The following is a 23,820-nucleotide window of genomic DNA, read 5'->3' as shown; positions in this document are numbered from 1 at the left end:
CCTCCGGAAGCAATTGGGTTGCGTTGATGCTGTCAAGGGTGTGTTGTCATATTTGAAAAAAGGAACGAATTATCTATATAAACTACACTACATAATTCTGTATAATTTTTGTTCCTTGTGATTTTTGTGTAAAGTTAATATAAAAAAATACTTGTTTTTAATTATTTTTTGTGGTGGCGAGCGTTACAATTTGTTTATCTTGCCTAAGCTGGCGGTGAGTCAAACAGTTTGGGAATCCATGGTTTAGAGATTAATCACAATGTACTTAATGATTGATTAGATCACGAATCTTTAATTGTTAATCTTCAATTTATATAATCTCCAACGTTTAACAGTAAACGTTAGGGTGCACGACGTACCGTTATTTTCCTGTATGTCTGGCGTACCTTAGGCAACAATTGGCAAGTACATCGATTGGCAAATCCTTTCGGCGCGATGTGAAGCATTATAGTGTATGCCATCGATACGAAGTAGAAAATGTTTATAAAGTTATTTTACCTGGTTTCTGCTCGCCTAGACCTGGTGCGTCGCAGCTCCGTTGATCGTTGTCTTGAAGGTATGGCACTGTGCATACTGCCACCGCGTTTAGCTGGAATTTTACCAATTATTTAGTACTACTTCTGAAATATCAGTCCTTTCATAAAATTTTCCATGATAATAATATCTCCTTTATTTATTTTATTGAACATCATGATTTTAATTATTAATACAAAGATCGAACACTCAGAAAAAAATCCTTCGATCCGGCCGGATTCGAACCGACGTCTTCTAGCACACCGTGCCAGACGCTATACCTACTAAGCATAACCAACCGCTATACCAATCATGATTTTTTTTGTAAAAAAACCCTCCTGTTTTCTTTTCATACCACTTTTACTTTTACTATGGTCTTTTTACAGATTCCCATATATTCTTAATACTTTTAACCGACTTCAAAAAAGGAAGAGGTTCTGAATTAGGCTGTATTTTGTATTTTCTTGTGTGTATGTTACGCGGTTATTTCATGTGAATCGATTTCGATGATTTTTTTCATTGTTTGACGAAAATATTCCACCTCTAAGAGTGGCAAATTAGGGGATCAATCCGGTTTATTGGATTTCACCCACTTTCTGTCAATAGATTTCAATAAAGCTATGCACGTAGATATATTCAGGGTTTTGAGGTCGGTTTTTTATGTAAAAATATTATAATTATTATATGTATAATTAACGGCATGTCAACCTTGACCCTTTGGATTGTTCTTATTGCAAGCATTATAGAGTTGAATTTAATTAACTCTGTTCCAATAATATAAACGTTTGTTCAGCTTCTCAAAAGGTCTAATTACCCGATCTAAAAAAATAAATTAAAAAATAACGCACACACTCATAGCCTCGCACCAGGGAAACTCTGAATCGCGGATACCATGTACACCGACACGCACATACACATACACACACACAAACACACATAGACAACCACAAATTACGCCCAAACTCACTAGAGAAATAAATGTAACCGTTCGACCCGGAGGCAGTTAAATGAGTCCATTATGTTACTCACGTTGTACACAAGTAGCACCATCTAGCGGGTGCGTATATATCCTCTTTCTGGCCTGCAGCATGGTGTAGACCACAGCGGCCAAAGAGCGCGGTGCAGCGTAGGTGGGCGCGGGACCACGGCCCTCGGCGCCTCGCTGCCTCACCACCCACCACGTCTCCATACGGCCTTTGCCTTTAACCTCTACGGCCCCGCGAGCTTCAAGCTCATAGCCGCGACGGTCCAGGAGCTGCGTTAAAGGCATTTGTTGGTGATGAAGTCCATGATATCCGAAGTAAATGAATTTTTTACCAGTGGCATCTCTCTATTTAGTTCTCCTCTGTCTCAAAGGTTTTCTTTTTTGTATGATTCCAAGTGACGGGATGAACAAGTCGCGCGCCTGGTAGAAAGCGACACGCCTGTCCATAGCAGTTACAGTGCCACTCAGAGCTTTAAATCACAAAGATCTGAGGAGCACTCCCACTGCGCCCGTCACCTTGAGACATAAGTTGACAAGTCCCACGTGCCTGTAATTTCACCAGCACCCTTACCCTGTAAACTGGAACACAGTAATGCTCACATTACTGCTTGGCGGCAGAAATAGGTAAGGTAGGAGCTCTACTGCTAGTACTTGTCAGGAAGAGATAGTTTTCAACAATAAGGCCGGCTTTTCCCACATTAATTTTGTGAGTTGCCTATGTACCGTTTTTGTTTTTGTGTGTGAGCAATAAAGAGTATAATATCTATCTATCTATCCACTCTAAGCGAAATGCATTATTATTAGATATTGACAATTTCAGAAGTTTTACAATATGCTCAATAAAATTCAAAGAAACAATTTGTAGCTGAGGATACACCAATTATAGTAAGAGTGATAACTACACTAGTCACTACAATAAGCCAAGTGTGGCATCTAAATACAAACTTAGCAGCGCGACTCGTATATCTAATCACCCGCCGCACGCCACTTACGGACGCACACATTTGCATAATCTCGCGGTGCACTCGCGTTGCATAGCGAGTGTTGTCGCAAGCGATTGAAGCGTTTGTTCGCTGTTTAAAAATGACATCAAAATAATAAACGTGTTTACTGTTGAGTTTTGGTTGTGTGAACAAGAGTGCCTCAGATTCAGAATTGTTCAGCATTTCATTTCTATTTCGTAATCATACTCCCTTAATCAAGATAGACCAATCTGCGATCCTGGTATAAAAATATCAATACGTAAGTAAAGCATTTAACAAATGTTATGTTGAAATATAGAACGAGAATACTGTGATGTATACACCTTAATTTTTTCAAATTATGTTTATAACCTGCAGATATGTTTAAAACAATTTGACAGCCCTACGCTCCAGGTGAAGTGTAGGCATTAACGCAACGACCAGGCGGGAATTGCCCTATTTGTCTTATTATATTTGGAGTGGTGGCCTTGCTTATTTCTGCCGCCAAGCCTTAATGTCAATATTACTGTGTTCCGGTTTTGAAGGGTAAGGGTGCTGGTGAAATTACAGGCACATGGGACTTGTTAACTTATGTCTCAGGGTGACGGGCGTAGTGGCAGTGCCCTTCAGATCTTTGCGATTTAAAGCTTTGAGTGGCATCAGGCACACGACTTGTTCGTCCCGTCCCATGATATTATTTAAAAAAACCTTTGCGCTATTTGATATTACCTGTTTTGTGTACTTGGTGACTTGTATCATGCCCATTGCGCCGGTACTCTCCATACGCGATGCTTCATTCACCGTGTTGCCCCAGATGTCGTATACTGGCTTCCTAGCCCCGATTACACCGCCGACCAATGGCCCGCAACTTATACCTGACAACAAAATTACCCAAACTTGCATTCTTCTGAGTTCTTGCACTTCGTGCCCTTTAATATCACAATGACGAATACGAAGGTCGTGAACTACTTGCAACCAACAGTTTTCTTTGATCTTAAATAGGTTGTTTCTCTTTTTACTCCATTTATGAATTCGTAGCAAGTATTCATCCATTTAAGAATTCCTAACAAATACCTGTAGCTGCATATGTTACGTCTGCTCACCGCAACGGTAATTTTGTTCTGCGCGGCAAATCCGCGAGTCGCCTATATTTATACTAGCGAGATAGCAATACATCAATAGCTCTGAATAGTATACTAAAACGTTGAATACAAAATCAATCAATCAGAAATTACTAACAAATACTCATCTATTTATGGATTCGTAGCTAATACACATCCATCAACAATTTGTAGCAAATATTCATCCATTTATGAATTCAAATGCAAATACTCACCTACTCTAAGGCGGAATTTATTAAAACTATGCGTGTTGATGTCTTCTAATGCCTCTTTTAACGCAAAGGCGTAGTCAACCAGAGCACATAGGTGTTCGCTATCATCTTCACCAGTCTGAAATAATAAATAATCCATATATAATATTTATTTTATCGAATATCATTATATTTCCACTAAACATGATACTTATATGTTTTTTGTCAAAATACTGAACTAATTTCTTATTATTGTTGTTGTATTGATACAAAGTTCAAATAAACACATAAAAATCCGCCGAATCCGACTGGTCTCGAACCCGTATCTGTTGACTCACCGTAGCTACTCTGGCCTCAGTTGGTGAGAGTTATAGCCACGGTGACGCAACAGACACTGGTTCGAACACAGTTCAGTTGAAATGAAGAATTTTTTTCTATAAAACCAATAGACTTTACATTATACGCTATTTTACAACTTACATTATGATTGGGGTTTAACCCAGAAGCCGCCATGTACGTAGCGCCAATGGTCTTAATTTTCTCGATGGCTTTGAACCGAGGCTGCATTAATAGCTTATCAAAATCGACTGCAAACATTTATAGAAAATTATAATCAGAAATACTAACACATATAGGAAGGATATTTTGCTATTTTACTAATAAAACAAAATTTAATTCTCATTCTAATAGGTGTATAAAAATATAATGACAATAACACTGGCAATGGCAATGCCAGAGGTGATGGTAACGATAATGTTAATGATGATAATGGTAATTTATTCGCAGGTGTGGTTTACGTTGATGAAGTGTACAATATTTATATATAACATCTCAAAATGATTCTCCTACGACGCTGATAATGTTATCGTCGTAGTCGTTTTATCGGCGTATAACATTTGTTCTACGGTTTTTATTTTATATCTCAAGTAGTATTAAATTGAGAAGGTTAACAAAAAAACAATGGCGTATTTGATGACCTGTCCCATGTACTGGGATCTGTACAACGCAATATACACAGCTAAACACAAACAGATTTCGAAAATATGGGTTTCACAAAATGCCATATTTGCTAAGAAGAGAGTAGAATTCTAAAATTCAACGTTAGGCGTTGAACTTACGCCTAAAACTTACTAGAATAAGAGTAAAAGGAATAAACGATTGGTACATTACAAATGATTTCGTTGAGCAGCCGCATGCAGTCCACGGCCTTTTGTTCCGAGTAGAATTCGTGGAAATTCGGAATGCCTGCGAACATAACTCCTACTTCATCTCGCCATTGGGAATATAGCTCCTGTAGGTAAGAAAATAAATATTTGTGAAATTGGTTACACTAAATACATAAAATAAGAAAAAATTGAACCAAATTCTTTTTATATACAATAAAAAAAATGGCTTCAAAATCGTGGCTTGTGGAACACCAGAACTAAATTTACAAATGTAATAAATATTTCTTTGTAAAAAGAATTCATGTAAGTTAATTATTTCGGAAGCCTTAGTCAAATTTGTTGATGGAAAATTTTGTACTTTTTGCGTATTATGCTCTCAACTTACATCAGGACATCGTTCCTTGCTTAAAAAATGATTAATAACATGATCGGGTAATATATGTTTGAGCAAATGTCTGTTTGTTTTCTGTGTGTCTTTCATCTCTTCCAAATCCGTCTCAGCCTGCAGTTTCCATAAGAAGTCTAGCCGTGCTGTCACTTCTATTAGACGAGCTTGATAGATCACCATCACGAGGAACATTAGCATTAGTATTAGCATTTGTACGTAGAACGGCAAATCACTGAAATATGTTATTGTTCTTATTAATAAATACGTCTACGAAATACTATTTGTCCAATTATCTATAACAATTATCTTACTAAATGAAAGGTACCACCGTCACATTTTAATATCATCATTGTTATTATTACTATTTTTGCCATTGCACGTCCCACCAAAGGATTAGAGCCCATCCTCACATAAAATGATGTGATGATGGGCTCTCGCGGGCATCACGTTCGTTCCTTTCTCGAACCTGCAAAGTGTAGAATGGGCTCTCTCCTGAAGTGTTTCCTGTGCTCTATTACATGGGGTTGTTCAAAAAGTGCGTAAACAGAGCTCTCAAAGGCTGGTAACGCATATCGATGACCACCTCTCGTCATGAGAGTCGTCTACCGTTTGCGCCCTACGCTACAAAAAAATATTTATATTTAGTAGCAGTACAGCTCCTTGTGAAAGAGTACGTCCACGGAAGTACTGCCTCCTTATCTGTTTCTGCCTCTACGGTAATATGAGCATTACCGCGTTCCAGTTTTGAAGGATAAGGATGCTGGTGAAATTACAGGCTTGTCAACTTATGTCTCAGGGTAACGGGCGCTGTTGCAGTACCCCTAAGGTTTATGCGATTTAAAGCTCTGAGTGTAATTGCGACTGCTAAAGATCGTACCGTCACTTGTTATCATAAAAAAATGTGATAAAACTTACCCGTTATTTGAATCATAGACCTTCTCGTCGTAATAGTGAAGGAGCAGTATTAAGAACATAGCGACATTTGTTATTGCCAAACAGGTTTTTATCAAATAGTACAGTTTGACGATCGACGTTAGAGCCACAAGACATAAAATCCAAGTTAAAACGACGTATTCAGGTTTGTAGCATTCTTCGATCTGGCTAGTAACAGTGTAATTCTCAAATGTCTCATTGATATCTAGACGATCAGTCTCGTTGTAGCATTTTGGAAATGAGGACTCACATAAGTATAGTTTCAATGTACTGAAAATTAAAAAAAAAGCTTGTTATTTGAAGACTTACAATATTTTTTTTAATATCACGATGTTATTATCATTATATTCATCAAATTTCTTGTGAAAATATTCCACTAGTTTGTTATAATTATGATACAAAGATTGTACAGATACAAAGAACAATTCCTTCGACCCGACTGGATTCGAATCAGCGTCTGTACCTTTATATCTCTTTACCTACTGAGCTATGGATCGCGCTAGCAGAATTTACGGAACTCACGGAATTCACCTGTGAGAATATATGAAAGTTTCTTCACTCAGTCAGGTACCTTTTCAGATACCGGAAATCTGGCAGACATGTCGCTATATTATTTTCAATACAATATATATTATTTTTATTAAATATCCTGATGTTTTATACTACCATAATATCATTTTTTTGTAGCTACTCCACTAGTTCTTTTAGATTGACGACCTCTGTGGCTTAACAGTTTATAAGTGGACGTTGGATGCCGAGTCCCGGGTTCGATTCCCGGTAGGACCAATTTGGAAAATGAATGTATAGGGAATTTCCTAGTTTGAGACCGGGCGATTGGTATAGTTGTCTGGCACATTATAATTGCTATGATAGTTTCATTTCTTCGATGTAATTGTCTAACAAGAATTTGCGGTAACAAGTAAATTTTTTAAATCTGCGTGATAATGGAAAAATGAAGGATTTTAAATATGTGACGCACAAAGGTAAAGAAAACAAAAGTGTAGATATCGTAGATGAAAATTTATATAGACGTCAACTAACCTAGAAAATGACATAATGGTGATGTAGGAGCAAATGTGAATTGTCCGTCGTGTTCGGCTGCCGCTGACCCAGGCCGAGATCTTTGCAAGCCGCGGGAGCGCCTCGGGGAACTCCTCAAACATTACCACCATGAAGGAGAGGGATAATGGCACCGTCATCAGTAGAAGTGCTATCACTAATTTATGGCAGCTGAAAATGAAATTTTTATTATGACATGTTTGTTTTCCTTTTTTAAGATTGTTAGATAATCAAATTACAATTTTAGTAATACAGGTCAACAGGTTCGAACCAATTTGTTTTGAAAAAGCTTTTTATTTTCTTTGGTATTGTAATAAAATATTATTTCAATGATTTTAAAAACATTAATAATTGGTTTTATGCAGAATCAATCTGCATGAAAACAATCAATCTGCCTATGCTATAGTCCATTTGTTTAAGTACTTAACTAAATGTAAACAATCTTGAAACATCTTTTTATTGAAACATGTACTTTACAAATCTATAGGTATAAAAAGAGGCATGCAATTTCAGGTGAAGCTAAGTATTTTGTATTTGAAGGTAAGTAGAAATAATTTTATATATCGCACCCTTAGTAATATAAGGGCACAATCCAAAAAAAGTAGATATATGTATATATATATATATATAATTTGTTTTATGTAGTTCATAACATTTTTATGATTTTCATGCGATACATGCACTTTTGACGTGTGCGCACACGAAGACAAAAGTTATCTCTTCTTCGAACTGTAAATGTTCTCGAGATTTTCGAGAGAAAATTGACAGTTCGAAGAAGAGATAATTTTTGTCTTCGGGTGCATGCTAAGCCTGCAGATGTTACTTTCTTTATACCAAAAGATCCGTATCATCAACTTCAGGTATTTTTAAAAATTATTGAATATATTCCATATAGAAAATACCCCACATAAAATGTAATGAAATTTTGTGTGTACAAACTAATAACCATCAATGTCAAACTATTAAATATTATACGTCATTATTACCTAAATTACACATACAATAAATATTGAACATATTTATAATAGCTTAAAACTAAGTGCTATGTGTGTTATGTTAAGTGTACCTATGGAACATCACAGTATGGAATGATAAATATATACTTACAATGAAATATGACATTAGTGCGAAATATTTTAGTTTCATTCTATGTAGACGTATAACTAATCAATCTACGTATAATATAAATTAGTTTATAGTAATTTATTCAAAATTTAAAAATTAAGTTACAAAAACTAAGGTAAAATTTTATAAGAGTAAAACGTAAAAGATGTATACGAAAATAACTTTTGCGGATGGATCGCAGTATCACTCATGATAGAGGAAAAATTAAACAAATTTAAGTTTTATTATTTTCGTCATTATCATTAACCCATTGATACGTCTCACTGACGGGCACGGGTCTCTTCTCAGTCGAGGCTTTAAGTAATTTCAGTTTAAGTAAAAGAAGACTTACTTGAAATGCATTACATACTGCACAGCGGTGATGAAAAGCCAGAGTACCAAGCAGCACATTACGTTGGACTTGAAGGTGCGCTCGTCGAGTTCACCGAAGCGCTGCTCGTATGACTTCCGCCGGAATCGCAATGATAACATGCCCATATTGTCGATGCGCATGCGACGATTGCTGCTTACTTCGATGTTGTTTATTACGTCATCCTCCTAGAACAATATCTTAATCAAGTTTTGGGTTTCTCGGAGATTTCATTGTTAGAATGTTGCTGCTTGTTGTTGATGTTTATTGTTTATTAAAAAAGTAAGTACATAAAAATAACTAAATAACAGTTACAAATGGCACTGGAACTGCAGGTCTACCACGAAATACAAAATACGAAGCAACGATCGTTTTAGCTTCGAATCGGACCGGAGGCTAAAATTAAACGCGTACGAAGGTCGTGATTTGACCTAAGTCTTTACGCCGAAACGGCAAGTGACAGCTTTCGTATCGAATTTGGACATTACTTTCATCGTAAAACTGTCATATGTGTAGTATGTATGAGCTTCGTTGCGGACGCAGTCACGTAGTGTCGTATTTCGTGGTAGGCTTGAACTTTCCAGGTTTGCACTTCTTACATTTTGAATTTACTCAAGTGACAAATAAACAAATGAGAAAATTAAAATAATACAAACAAAGGATTTGCTAGAATTTGACGCAGTTACGATAGCTAGATTGACATACATCAGATATAGCAGACACATCTTCGTTATCTTGACCATGTTCGACATCAAGGCTACGGCGCGGGCGCCGGCAGCGAACTACCCCCGCTGCTCCACTTGAATAATACTGCAAATAAAAGTCAATAAATGACCAGTAAAGAGCTTGACACGGTTTGTTTGAAAAAACAAATAAGGTGGAGTAAGAGGAATATTTGAGTGAAATGTTTTGAGCTCCAGAAAGAACAAACATAATCTTATAAGAATTTTGAAGTTCATTCAGGGATGGGCAGTGGGTTAAAAGCCAATCAACAGGGCTGGGATGACCGAGTTTTTACCCATAGCGCCGGGTTTTAACACATTTCTGCCCAAAATTGTACGCGGAAACGGTGAATATGGAATTTGGTATAATTCCATATTTATTACAAATTTCGAAGTGAAAAATGTTTTTTAGACGAAAAAGAGGCAACTTCACACTACGGCCACCTTGCGATCCTGTAGATTCTCATTACCTACTAATGATGCACATTACGATTCGAATTTTTGGGAAAATCCATTCAAATGCTTACGATTTAACGATTTTTTGTATCGATTTATTTCAATGCGAATTTCAAGCGAATCGTTTTTCTTTAATTGCAAAATTTAGATCAGAAAGCAATAAACATTTTGTGATCATATCATCAAAATTGAACCAAACTCGATCTACAACAAGTATTTAGTTGTAAATAGGTTTTGCTCTCGATTGTGGGTTTCAACCCGAAATAAACCCGGTAATAATTAATTGATAAGGTAGCCGTATTAGAAAACAGCGCCGTATTGCAAACCGGCTTTCTGTAATGTAATACGACGTTTTATGCAATACGACTGCGATATATGCACACAGTGACTAACATTTTGAAAAGGCATCTCTGGTGTCCAGTCTACAGTCATCTCGTCTTCTATACTGCTGCTCGGTCGGCGGGGAACCGACTCTATGATTTGCTGCGTCGTCGTGTGTATGCTATTCACGTAGAAGTTGCTACTGTAAAGAGAAAATACGACATAGTAAGTAATGTAGCTTTAGTAACTTGTGGTAAACAATTTTATTCAGTAATAATGCTTTAAATAAGGCGGTGGTGATCCCCGAGAATGCATAGAAAAATACACTATGGAGACTTTATTATAAAATTACTTTAATTTAGATCGATGTCTTGTTCTCCTGGGTTGTTCGGTGGTGCGTATGAGATAGGTGGTCAAGTTTTGCTCTCTAATGTAAGGATTCCTTGTGCCACCTTCTCCTGGCTCGACTTCAAAAGTGCCATTCAGGCATTCGAAGGTCGCCGCTGAAATATGCACGCGCCTGTAAAACGAGTGAATATTAAGGTGAAGTTCGACATATTTTAGTAGCAGTAGCTTGCAGAGCAATAATGGGGACAGCGAGTGCGGCCGAGCCCCAATTAACGAAAATTAACTTAAAGTTAGAAAATAAATTCCACTATTTAAGAAAACGATATCCTGAACTACACAAAAAGGTGGCGACGGCAGGCGAACATTAAAAAAAGTTGTCCCGAGCCTGGCTGAACGAACTACTTTTGTAATTGTGAAAATAGAGGGGCAGCAAATTACACGTTGGCCCCGGGTGGTAGAAAATGACGCTGCGCCACCGAGTCGAGTTCTTTGTGAAAGGGTTTGTTCGGGGAAGTAATGCCATCTTACCTATTTCTGCCGCCAAGCAGTAACGTGAGCATTACTGCGTTCCGGTTTTGAAGGGTAAAGGTGCTGGTGAAATTGGATTTGTAAACTTATGTCTCAATGTGACAGGTGCTACGGCAGTGCTCCTGATATTTTCGCGATTTAAAGTCAAAGTTTTAGCCCCTCAGATCTTGAAATCGCAAAAATCTGAGGGGCACTAAGAGTGACACTGCAAGTGTTATGGACAGGCGTGTCGCTTAAGTGGTAAGCAACACGCCTGTCCATAACAGATTCAGTGCCACTCAGAGCTTGAATTGACAAAGATCTGATGGGCACTATTACTCCGCTCGCCCTTTAGCACATAAGTACACTACCATTTCGCTTTAAGAATTCTTCAACCGAAAGTCAAGCTCAACGAGTTTATCAAAATTTTAAAGCTGTTAATTTGAAATATTATATCAAATATGGAAGAAGCACCTGAGAGGTCTGTATCTTGTCTCCGAACAGGTTACCTATTAGTAGTCCGAAATGACATTTTCCAGAAATAACGTTTGGTCGAAATTTCATAACCTCGAAAGTAATTTTGAGAGGATTTTTTTTTAAACCTATCTTAACCTAACCTAACCGAACCTAATCATGTCTTTACGATAAACATTCAACATATCCTAAAAGAACAACTGTTTCGTTATAATTCTGTTTTCGGTGTAATGAAAATTCGAACAAACGTTATTTTAGATAAAAAAATGTTCGACTTTGTGATAGGTCACCCTCGGAACAAACATAAAAGATTACTTACCCTGGTAAACCTCCACTCTCCATGTGATTAGCAACTGTGACGTCATGAGACCAAAGATCAAACTGCCATTTGAGAAGACCCAATACGCCGCACAGTACAGTGCCGCTGTGAATGCCTATCCTCATATCTAAGTCCACCTAAAATTAAAAGTGAATTTTATAATTCCAATGTGGAAGATCGTGAGACTTTTTTAATTTATTGGTTCCACAGTTATAGTCTTTTGGAACCAATATACTTATATTTTCTCAGGCAAAAGCTTAGAATAATAACGCATAGAATGATAGTTTCATATCAAACGAACTGTCACAAGTGAGGCAAAAACCAAATTCATGTAGGCGTAAGCAACTTGTAACTACGCTCGTCGGCACGCACACAAATATACAAATAATGATGCCATAGAATAACATTTCCCTCAAAAGTGGGGAAATTGTATCTTGCATAACTAATCATTAAGTTAAAGGTGCCTACAGATTTGACCGACATTGTCGATCAGGTGCCTACAGATGTGCTCGATTTTGTCGATCGTTACTGTCGATCGACAATGTCGATCAGATGCCGACAGATATGCTCGGTTTTGTCGATGAAAAACGAATATAGCACTTATTTGTAAATCCAAGATGGCGGACACGATTTTTCAAAATATGCTATATGGGTATCCTTTTCGAGGTATTTGGGGATGCTCATTACGAATATGGCACTCATTTCTAAATCCAAGATGGCGGACACGAGTTTTCAAATAAATGCAATATGGGTATCATTTTCGAGGTACTTGGGGGTGCTCATTACGAATATGGCACTCATTTCTAAATCCAAGATGGCGGGCACGATTTTTTCAAAAAAATGCTATGTGGGTATTATTTTCGAGGTATTTGGGGATGCTCAATGCGAATATGGCACTATTTGTAAATCCAAGATGGCAGGCACGATTTTTCAAATAATGGCAAGTTGGGTATCGTTTTCGAGGTATTTGGGGGTGCTCATTACGAATATTGCTTTTGTTTGAACTGTCGTGTTTATCATCTTGGATTTAGAAATGAGTGCCATATTTGTATTGAACATTCCCAAACATCTCGAAAGCGATACCCAACTTGCCATTATTCGAAAAATCGCGCCCGCCATCTTGGATTTAGAAATAAGTGCCATATTCGAAACCTAAAACCGAAAATGCCATAAGCAAACATTAAAGAAAATAACTGTTAAAATAGATTAAAAAATCGCTTAAGAATGCTCCCCTTTTAAGAAAATAAAATATTTTAATATAAAACATTTCGCTTGAGTTTCGAAAAGAAAGACATATAATAAGCTATCAAAGTTGTACTGGTGGTGCCAACACTATAGTAGAAACATATATATACTGTAAATTTTGTTGCAATATGTGCTCCAATTCAAATAAAATTAAAATAAATAATTATTCAATAAAGCATGAACGCATTAAGCCGTTAAAAATATTATAAAATAATTAAGTGTCCCAATCACTTACAGGAGTTAACGAAAACATTTAATGTTTATTCAAGTAAATATTACTTCAAGATGCGCAAATAAATCGAAATTACAGGCACCACTAAAATTTACGTAATATAATTATTTTGATACAGAATAGCAAAATGGGGAGAAAAAAAATTCGTTACTTTGCAACACTTTCGTATCTTGTTGCCGCGAAATTATTTTTCTGTTTTAGTGAATATTTATATAAAAATATGAGTTGAAACGCATTACTTACTTGTGGAATGCGATGTTAGTGTCTATTTTGTTTGTCTGTTGTATTTTTACACCCATTTACCGCACATTTCGTCATTTTTAGCAAAAAATTTTGGAGCTGTTCGCGGTGCAATATGACCTTGAGCACTAACAGCCCGCGCGCTCCTGGGACGCGTTTGGAACCCTCTAACTTGCCTCACTTAGCGTGTGCGGGCTAGGTTTCTATGCGTTATTATTCTAAGGGCAAAAGTATGTTTATTCAAACTTATATTGAAATAATCTTTTCACTTTTCATGCTCTTACAGTTCGTATTTATTCTGGGTACAGGCTGCATAAAATAGGATTTTATGCTCTAGTGCATAAAATAAAATAAAAAACCATCACATTAAATATGTCTAATTGTTGTAATTTTACATTCAATTTTAATTATTTAATCGTTTATTTGTAATATTGCTGCTTATTTTCCTCGCAATCAAAATGCAATATAAGTAGTATATACTCGTATAACTCGATCATAATACCCATTTTACCCTCGACTTAAGTATCCTATACTCGTCTCGGGTAAAATGACGCGTTTTATGCACTTGTTGTACTATTATTTCATAGGCAAGCAAATTACACTTGAAATCGTCATAGTGATTAAACTCTACTGGGGCCCAATTCAGCAAATTTTCTTGAAACCCAGTGGTTTCAAGATAAGTCATAGTAATTGATTGAGACTCCATTGAAATTATATTGCAATTACGATGATATTTGCTATTCTGCTAAAATCTAGTTGCAATGGCAGTTGAGTCTCGATACAGTGTCAGTGGAGAGGCAGTAATAGCAGTCATTCATTCAATCACTAAGGATCGATGTTGCCTTATTAAAAATCACCCCCTTCGTCATTGACTTACAAATAAATGGACGACGGGTCTAATACAAAAACCACGAAAAAAATGTCCCAAGTCAACCTATTCGAAATTTAAATTGTAATGTCATCGCAGTATCGCGCTGTCAGTCGAACAAATGAAGACTAAAGCGGAGTTTGGCGCTCTGTATACGATTTTAGCGCCTTACAAGTGCGGACACTTTTTAGCGCGGACCCGACGTCCATATAATTGTAAGTCAATGCCCTTCGTGTATAATAAGGTCACATCTGCATAATGACCACTTTTCAGGACAGCAGTTTAAAGGCTCTACGAACGAAATTACTCGAAAAACTTCTTTAAGACTAAACAGAGTTATAAAATCTGTTAAACTACCACACGAAGTTAACACTAATACTACATTTTTGTGACCTTCATGTTATAAAAGCACTTTTGACGTATGATCACATGTGGTTTTATTATGCCAAGGGTATAAATTGTTTCTGATTTCTGATACTAATCTAAGTAGTCCTCCAAGGTAAGGTGCTAGTGCCTTAACATTTTAAACGTCACCTGAGCATTATATCGCACGTCTCTGATAGCTCTGATCATGTGCAAGCCCATGTTCACACAGCAAAATGCGTGGTCATCCCTTCTATCTGGAAGGCCGCTTACGCAGAAGTAACAATCGCCTAATAGCTTTATTCGAAGGCAATGGTTCTCCTGGAAAAAAAAATATGATCCAAATTCACCGGATTCTGTGACATAGTAACGACTTGACAACATTTAGTATATGAATCAGTGCCGCGGTGAGGAGGGTTCGCGATCTCACTCGTCTGGGGGGATGAGTAATAATAATATTTATTAATTTTTTTCACTCACAAAAACAGCTTAACAGCTAATTAAACCTATGGGACATAATGCAATTTGATGATATCGATAAAGAGCCGACCCTCTTTAGCGCGAGAACCCTAGTGGAAATCGGGGTGGCCAAGGACGTTGTAGCGGTGTACCTTCGGGATCCCACGTCATTTACGAGACCTGGCCAAGAAAGTGAGTATGGTTTTAGTGGGTATGCCCTCCACGTGGAAGTTAGTCCTACATAATCTTCGAGCCTCCACGGGCTCGAAGGTATGCATAAAGCATTTCTCCGCGTAAACAAAAAAGGAGGCTGGTGAAGAGAAATTGAAGTTTTGTTTCGCACGAGGACTTACCGATGCCAATCTGTCGAATCGAGCGAACAATTCATTCAATAATTTCACTAATTCTTGTGCGCTACATTTACTTGATAATTCTGAAAGTAGTAATAACAAAATTAGATTCTTTTACCAAAGAAAGGTCCTTCGTCATTGAAGCGTTTCAAAGAAAAAAAAACAGAAATAAAAGATATTAATGTAATGGGTATATATAGGTCACGTTGACAGTCGTTTAATGTAATGTATGTTTCCTCCACAGACCACATTTCTTCCGTGGTTTCCTCTATGAGGTACGTCATGAAGCGCTTTTGATATTAAAAAGTTAGAGTTTAAGTTTAAAAATAATAATCCAATTATTTATTAATGTACTGACAATTAAGGTTAATAATTGATTATAAGATCGGAATTAATAGTTGATTGATGTAAATATGACAGTGGAATTGTATTAATTAAATATTTTGTGAAAGATAAAAGAATATTAAATACGGACGGAGTAAGGACCACGGCAAGAAAAGTACTAGCATTTTTGTGTGCGGTACTATTTAAGAACTGTACATGAAAGGGCTAAGATAGAAATCAAAACGAAGCAGAAAATTACCTGTGAATCCCTTGATATCAGCATAAAGTATAGACACATCTTGATGCCTTTGTATGTACAAATTGTTGAATTGTTGTTCTTGAAACTCGCCCTTGACTCGCGCCACATGATTGTATATCTCTTTTGCCAGGAAATCTGGTATTACTGCAAATGTAATTCACTAAGAATATTAACATGTACAGTTGACAGCACAGGCTGTCACACTTTTATGCGGCAATATCGTCACCAGAACAACTGAAGAAGATATGTTAATGTGTTGCTGTCGTCTGTATAAATTGCTTTTGAAAGATCTTGTTAGGTTATATTTATTTCTATTATATTTGTCTAATACGTACACCAACCATTACTACAAATTTAATGCATTATTACATTAAAAAAATCTGTAATTGCTTATAGGCGAGCACTACACGCCATAAAAAGTGTAAATAATAATTATAATTGTAACTTTTTTTTACAAAAATACCAACCTCAAAAGTTCGTGGAATTACATGTATTTGCCAAGTTTTATTGAAATCGGTTACCGGAAAGTGCGAGAAACCAGATTCATCCCCTACTTTGCCACCTTTAAAGGTGAAATATTTTCTTCAAATTTAAATGGGGCCGGTACTGAGGTACTCTCTTACCAACAAAAAAAGGATCATCAAAATCGGTTCATAAATATAGTTATCGCTTAATATACATACAAAAATACAGTCAAATTGAGAACCTCCTCCTTCTTTGAAGTCGATTAAAAAAAGAAAATAAGGAAGAAATTTTTCCTAAGTAGAACGCACACAACGATTCAGACATTAAATTATAAACAATGTTACGTTCCCGACTTAAGAAAAATAATAACATATTGATTACTAATAATTTTTAGGAACCTAACACATTGAGTTAAGGAAAATACCCGCAAGCTTGGAGCGGTCATTTATATAAAGTAGTCATACGAACTACGGGGGAATAGGAACCAAGTACAAGTAAAAAATTATAAGCGTTTTAACTTAACCTGACTTAGGGCCTCTTCAAATTAGACGCTTATAGAAGCGCTACAGTGGCACCGCCACTAATTTCATACAATATTTAGAAGCGCAACTGAAGCGCCACAGTCGTGAAATGAGCGTGCCGCTTTTGCAGTCACAACAATTATGCTCCTGACCACACAAAGGCGGTAGCGGAGGCAAGAGCGGATATTGGAGTTCTTATGCACCCTGCCTCATTGAAACCTGAGTCGAACGCTAACAAACAGGCGCGGACGTGGGCGCAAAGCTGTATTCCATTGAGTTCTACGCAATCGTCCACACAGAGCGGCAACGGCGGGGCGCGATTCGGGAGCGGGGTTTAAGCGGGTTTGTCCGTTGTATTTTTTTAAAAGTTTTGATTGTGTTTGTATTAAGTTTCAGTATGAATTCAACCGAAATTTCTTTTGCATTCCTTCCGTACCGCGAATAAAAGCAGAATATTTCTTGAGCACTATCCCATAGCGATATTGTGTTTTCTTTAAAATCTGAGAAGAAAATGAAATGTAGTTGCTTTTGAGTGTCACACTGACCGCTTTTCCCGCTGTACCGCGTCTGTGTGACCTGAGCTTTTGTGAACTAAAAATCACATTTAATAAAATTACAGTCATGCCTCTGCAGCGCTTCTATAAGCGTCTAATTTGAAGGCTCCCCTACCGCTCTGAAATAGTTTCCATTGTCTGTCGCTCTCCCTCTTTGTTCTATGCCGGGTGACCATGGATCTGTGTGTTTCTAGAAACGCCTTTCTCTGTCCCCAGTCGGCCAGATATTTTGCGTACATGCCGGCAAAGTTGACAGCTGTATACAGCAGCGCGTTACTCACTAGCAAACGAATGCCGCACGATGGTGTCTGTAAAAATGAGACTCTTAGGTCTAGGAAATCAAATTCAGTTTGTTTTAATTCCTTATAATCTCCTCTTAGTTGTTGGCCGTAACAAGACTAATGTCCACTTGTACTAAACTTGCACGAAGTACGTTTTAAACCAATACTTAAATTTTTATTATATAAAATTAAAATTAAAACTAAATTTCTATTAATACTTAAATTTGCATTGTAAGCATTGCTTTAAGTTATATTTCAGTTTAGTTTATTTAGCTGCCATCACCTTGAGACATCACTTGACAAGTCTCTTGACCCTAACCTTAATAACCGAAACGCAGTAATGGTCATATTACTGCTTGGCGGCAGATATAGGTAAGGTGGCAGCAGTTTCCCGGACGAATATTTCACAAGGAGTTCTACTGCTACTATAGTTAGTTCTCTAACAGCAAGTAATAATTATATGATAATCTATATCTCAGTAACAGTACGTTTTCTGATTTTCGTATACTGCGTAGTTACCCTAAAGCCTGTAAATTCATCATTATTCAATTTAATAAATACTACTTTCAAAACGTTTCTCGTAAATTTTTCAGTCTTTTATTCTTGTATATTAACAAAATATCTGTGTCTATTTATGTATTTCTACATCCACGTTTAATAGCTAGAGACCCCTGCTGATCCAACTAATGTAGAATATGACGCAAGTAGCCCTTGTGTTAGGAAAAACTAAATAACTTCAATTAAAGTAAAGCTTGAAGAGGGGAGGCACACAGTGGGTACTAATGGTTCGCTAATGATAGTTAATTGATGACCGTGACATTTTTGGCTCGTTACAAATATTTATTGGATAAAATTGGTGACAAATTTCTTTGCTAAAGAGCACCGAATTGCTTTTACGTGGAGGTAAGCGAAGAGGCAGATTCGTACACTTTTTTTAACTTAAATTTTGGGCTACTAAATGAACATATTATGAATATTTTCTCTGCTTAACTGATGATACAACTAATAAAGATTACTAATTTAATATTTTCTTCATAAATAACATTAAACAATCGAAAAATTTTAATTTTAACAAATTTTAATTTTTAAAAAATGGGAATTGTCCAATGGGCAGTATTGGACAAACCTGGAAGGAGGAAGAGTTGACTACAGCGCAAAATGTCACTAGTTCACCTCTTTCTACAGATACTATAATGTGATCTGATATGAATTTGTGTCTCGTCAATACCCTTTCATAATTGTCAAAGAGGAACTCTGTACCGGCAGTTTTGTTAAACACAAAACGTCTTGCTGCACAAAAGCCTTCTGCTGCTCTGCAGGGAATACTTGTACATCTGTGCACTTTGAAATGTGCAATGGTCTTTAATTTTTAATTGCAGATTTAAACCTTTCAATGGGGTACTGTAAATTAGAAACATTATGTATATTTATTCTCGTATTTAAGTGTTTGTCTTAAAGACAACTCTGTCTTTACAAATGTCTGAAGCAATGTCTGAAGTTGCTGTGAACATTGCCGACTTGATTTCATTAATGACTTCACAATTAATCTGATTTTCGTAAATTTTGGGTTTGTGTGTAATGTTAAAATAGTTTCACATTTGAGCATTTTGATATGTACTGCCCCGTCTACTAGTGTATAAAATGTATAAAAGTACCCCATCGTTTAGAAAAAAACATTTATTAAAAAAAATCTTTATACATATTGCTACAAATTCTAGTTATTGAAAATACTATATTACTCTGTATTAAGATATAGATCACGTAAAGTGAACAAAATTGCAGTGGCACTCGTATTTGTGTCACTTATTACTTAGACAACGGCTGTGAAAACACTTTATGATCTGTAAAACGACAACCGTTAACTGGAGAGCTGCATCACTGCATTAATAGATAAACGTACAAAGGCACGTTTCAGTGTTACTACAACTAATATTATGTCTGAAGGTATAGAGATAATGCAAGTGTAGAATGTGCCCCCTGTATCAAACTGCCACGCTTCCCCTACAGTCGATGCTCTAAAATAACTGACCCTCTGGCGATCTTTTAGTTTTAGTCTTAAAAAGTTTCTTAAAACGTCATTCACTAATGATGCAAACGGGAAGTCATAACAAAATTAATTTTACTGTTGACAAGTTTAAGGCTAAGTTAGTATAACACTTTTCTTCGTGCTTATCTACTCAGAACCAAACGAACAGACAAAGAGTCACCACACACATTCGGCATTATAGACACGGATTCGGCTTAATAGCCGGGCAGAAAAATCTTGGCGATCCGAGCGGAAGCAAAACGCGCGACGTTTTTTTCGCTCTTATTGCATGGGTATAAAAGTTTTTCTTTGACCGGCTCAAGACAATTCCGTGTGAATAAATGTGGTGAGGCCCGTAAGGTGTCAGGTATCTTAAGGCGTCGACTGTACTTATCAGCCAACATCTTAGCGTTAGATGGTATAAACAATTTTTGTCAGACTACAATTACAACGCTTTGTAGTAATTGTGGTTTGAAGATTTCTGGTAAAAAATAGGAGTACTAAAATGTTGTTATAAAGTTGCAATTAAGCTCTAACTGTTGAAATTATTAGGAATATTAAAAAGTAAACCGCTCATGGTCTAGTTGTTCTCTTAATGGGGAGGTCGTAATGATAAAATGTCAATTGAAAACAAGTATTTGCCTTGCTTGCCTGTGAAATTTATACAACTTAGTAGTGTAGTCTAGGCTCTACTCTATGAGTAGAACTACTGGCTGAGTGAATATAGTTTTGTATTTAGAATGTGTTTGAAAAAATGAAATAGAAAGAGAGTTCAAGATGTAACCTAAAAGTGAAAATATGTAAAAAGTACAATAAAGTAAGTGTTGAAGATTATCCCAGTTTATATTTACAAAAGTACCTCTCGCTACGCAACACGAGCTATGTCCAAGCTTACAGTAGGTATTAAACGAATAATATATTTTTTGTCTTTCTATTTACTAGCAGTAGAGCTCCTTGTGAAAGAGTTCGTCCAGGGAAATACTGCAATCTGAAGGTCTGCCTCTACTAAAATGTTTGACCAGTATGTATGTATCTAGACTTACCAAATACGGCTTGCTAGGATTTGGCACATTGGCTTTGATCTCCACAGCTGTTGCCAGTACGTGAGAAATTGACGTCAGTAGACCGATGACGATGCACCAGCCTAACGAAAGGGGCAACATTGCGTATGGCGCGAAAATTATGAACAGCATGTACCATACTTGATTCTCTGTCGCTTGAAAGCCTATTGCCATGCCACTGAGACCTGTGAAAAATTTCATATTATTGTCATAAAAGAGTTGTCCGCTTTTAGTTAATATTTGATTTGATACAGATAAATTAACGTTACTCCATTTAACATGACATGCCTGTAACGTATCGATACTTTTAGGGAAGTTACCACTATTATCGACAAGGAATCGCATTAAGCCGTCAAAAAAGCTTTTAGTCGAGAAAGACGAAAACGACGTGCGTTTCGCGTCGGCGGGCGGTCAGAGCAGCGTTCTCCGTCCAACATCCGTCCGAAACAATAACAAATAAATAATACTCGACCAAAATAAGAGTTTAATACTTGACATTGTCTTGGTCGAGTATTACTTATTTGACAGTAATTGTTTCGGATGTCGGATGGAGAACGAGAGTAGACACCCTGAACCGAAACGCGTATTTCGTTTTCGCCCTCATTGCATGGACATAATGCTTTTCCTGATCGGCTCAAGCCGATTCCGCTTTAACAGTTGTGGTGACTCCTTTATACGTACGGGAGTAACTTATAATATTGGCGAAAAAAAAAATTACACAGTCGTGCTCTATTTAGTATACAAATATTTAATTTTCGTCAATAGTAGTTATACGTTAAGTTCATTTGTGCTAATGGGGAAGATATTTGAAACGTACAATCAACTCCACAAACTTTTTACAACAACATTGCCAAAGTCTAATAACATTTATATGCAATAATCAAAGGTGTAAAATCCAATACACAAAAAAAAATACATTTCCAGAACAGTAACATCTCACAAACACGCATTAACATTAAACAAAATTGGATTCACACAAACTGTGTACATCTTTACTCATGCGTGGTAACATACATATATTCATAGTTTATAAAAAGGTTGAATTAAGAAATACCTCGTTTTACTATACGCTATATCAGAATTTGATTGGACGTAATTTTTGTTATTAACCGTTGATGTATAGCCCACCACCATACCGGTTGGTGACGTCGAACGTCTCATAAGAGTTCAGCAAAACTTTACCAACTAGCAGGTCTCGTATCATGTTTTTCTTTGTAATCAAAGCAAGTGATCACTTTAGTAAAGTAATTATATGTAATTCGAAAGTGGTGAATGGCGGCAGTTCTCTCTATTAGGCAATATCTTTTTGAAAAACTTTATAAATAGCAACAACTAAACACCAAATGCCTAGATCTTGTTGTTTACATCAACAAAAGTATATTATAGATAATGTGCGGGCATTTATTATATGAGTTTTTCAATAAGGACATAACAATTTTGTATTTGAATAAAACACAGACTAATTGACATATCCAGCTGAAATCTATTCCAGTACACATGTTACATTTAAGAATACAATTCGATCTCATTAATTTGACCACCGCGAGCATGTTTCCAGCGTTCAATTCTTTGGAGTCAATTTTTCAGCACTCTTCCACTCTATTCGATCGAAACGTTGGCAATTTCGAGTTTAATATTATTCCTGAGCTCATTTAACGTTGTTTGCTTGTTGGCATAAACCAATGACTTATCCATTCAACCGGACCATTTCGCGAGATCATACGATTATCGAACCTCGTCTTCAGTAGATCGACCGTTTGACCAGCTATGTGACCACTGCAAACGTGCTCGCGGTTGTCATATGAACGAGATTGAATTCCATTCTTAAATGTGACATCTGCCGTCCACTAATTAAATGCGGCTAAATGATAAATGGTCAAATATCCGATTTAAATAGCAAAAGATAGAACACAAAATTATCTTATAAAACAGTTAAAATTAGTTAACTTGTTCCAGTTATCGGAACTTACCCTAATTATGCCTAGCTGAAATCAACCCCTCCTACGTAAAGTAAAATTGCCAAGTTCATAGGGGAGCCTTTTAAAGTTCCGAATTCGCTGAAATAAGCGTACCTACTCAGTTTTATTAGACAAACCTCGTTACTCAGATAGAGTATTATAAAATCCTAGATATCGGCTAGATGATCTATTAGATGGCCACTCTATGTGAGTAACGAGCTTTTAAAATGGGTTATGGGTTTGGATGCACGTGGAATAAATTTCACTCCGATATCTTAATTATTAAAAATTGTTATGTCCTTATTGGAAAACCCCTTATTTAAGATACAAGACCATTCTGAATTTTGCAATCTAATTACATAACATGTTTTTAACACTAAGAGACAATACATAAAAGACAAACACCAGGATAGGTCGGGGCGAAGACTTGCGACCAACCCTGCGCGATGAGGAGGATCCACGTAGCAGCAGCCGCCCAGTGCAGATAGTTGTTGGCGAAACAACGCCAGCAGCCCAGCAGACATACTCCGACGTTGAGAGAAGCAAACGCTATAGTTGATGCGATCGCATACGCGTCCATTTTTGTAGCTGAAACGTACAAAATTGTTTTTCATCACACTTACTAGTTAACAGTGTCATGACATGCAGGTAAAGTTGACCGTAATGTCCTAAATT

General features: G+C 36.7%; 1 protein-coding gene across 1 annotated transcript in view; it reads right to left on the bottom strand.

Annotated features, from left to right (window-relative positions):
- The window catches only part of LOC113233424 (adenylate cyclase type 8-like), a 25,977-nt gene extending 2,360 nt beyond the window's left edge, over positions 1 to 23,617 (bottom strand). The window contains exons 1-20 of the mRNA XM_026468554.1: positions 23,584 to 23,617; positions 21,170 to 21,372; positions 17,935 to 18,127; positions 16,280 to 16,423; positions 15,700 to 15,779; positions 15,059 to 15,208; positions 11,940 to 12,076; positions 10,644 to 10,811; positions 10,364 to 10,472; positions 9,498 to 9,602; positions 8,775 to 8,980; positions 7,301 to 7,489; positions 6,242 to 6,529; positions 5,324 to 5,576; positions 4,943 to 5,063; positions 4,253 to 4,359; positions 3,797 to 3,911; positions 3,190 to 3,335; positions 1,543 to 1,768; positions 499 to 589 (exon numbers count right to left, since the gene is read on the bottom strand). Coding sequence (XP_026324339.1) covers positions 499 to 589; positions 1,543 to 1,768; positions 3,190 to 3,335; positions 3,797 to 3,911; positions 4,253 to 4,359; positions 4,943 to 5,063; positions 5,324 to 5,576; positions 6,242 to 6,529; positions 7,301 to 7,489; positions 8,775 to 8,980; positions 9,498 to 9,602; positions 10,364 to 10,472; positions 10,644 to 10,811; positions 11,940 to 12,076; positions 15,059 to 15,208; positions 15,700 to 15,779; positions 16,280 to 16,423; positions 17,935 to 18,127; positions 21,170 to 21,361 — 3,020 coding nt within the window. The 5' untranslated portion in view covers positions 21,362 to 21,372; positions 23,584 to 23,617. The remainder of the gene's footprint in view (positions 1 to 498; positions 590 to 1,542; positions 1,769 to 3,189; positions 3,336 to 3,796; positions 3,912 to 4,252; positions 4,360 to 4,942; positions 5,064 to 5,323; positions 5,577 to 6,241; positions 6,530 to 7,300; positions 7,490 to 8,774; positions 8,981 to 9,497; positions 9,603 to 10,363; positions 10,473 to 10,643; positions 10,812 to 11,939; positions 12,077 to 15,058; positions 15,209 to 15,699; positions 15,780 to 16,279; positions 16,424 to 17,934; positions 18,128 to 21,169; positions 21,373 to 23,583) is intronic.
- Positions 23,618 to 23,820: the final 203 nt, after the last annotated feature.

The sequence above is a fragment of the Hyposmocoma kahamanoa genome, unplaced genomic scaffold, assembly GCF_003589595.1.
Source record: "Hyposmocoma kahamanoa isolate Upper Pololo Valley unplaced genomic scaffold, ASM358959v1 78, whole genome shotgun sequence".
NCBI classification, from domain to species: domain Eukaryota; kingdom Metazoa; phylum Arthropoda; class Insecta; order Lepidoptera; family Cosmopterigidae; genus Hyposmocoma; species Hyposmocoma kahamanoa.
This window is presented reverse-complemented; position numbering and strand designations above follow the sequence as displayed.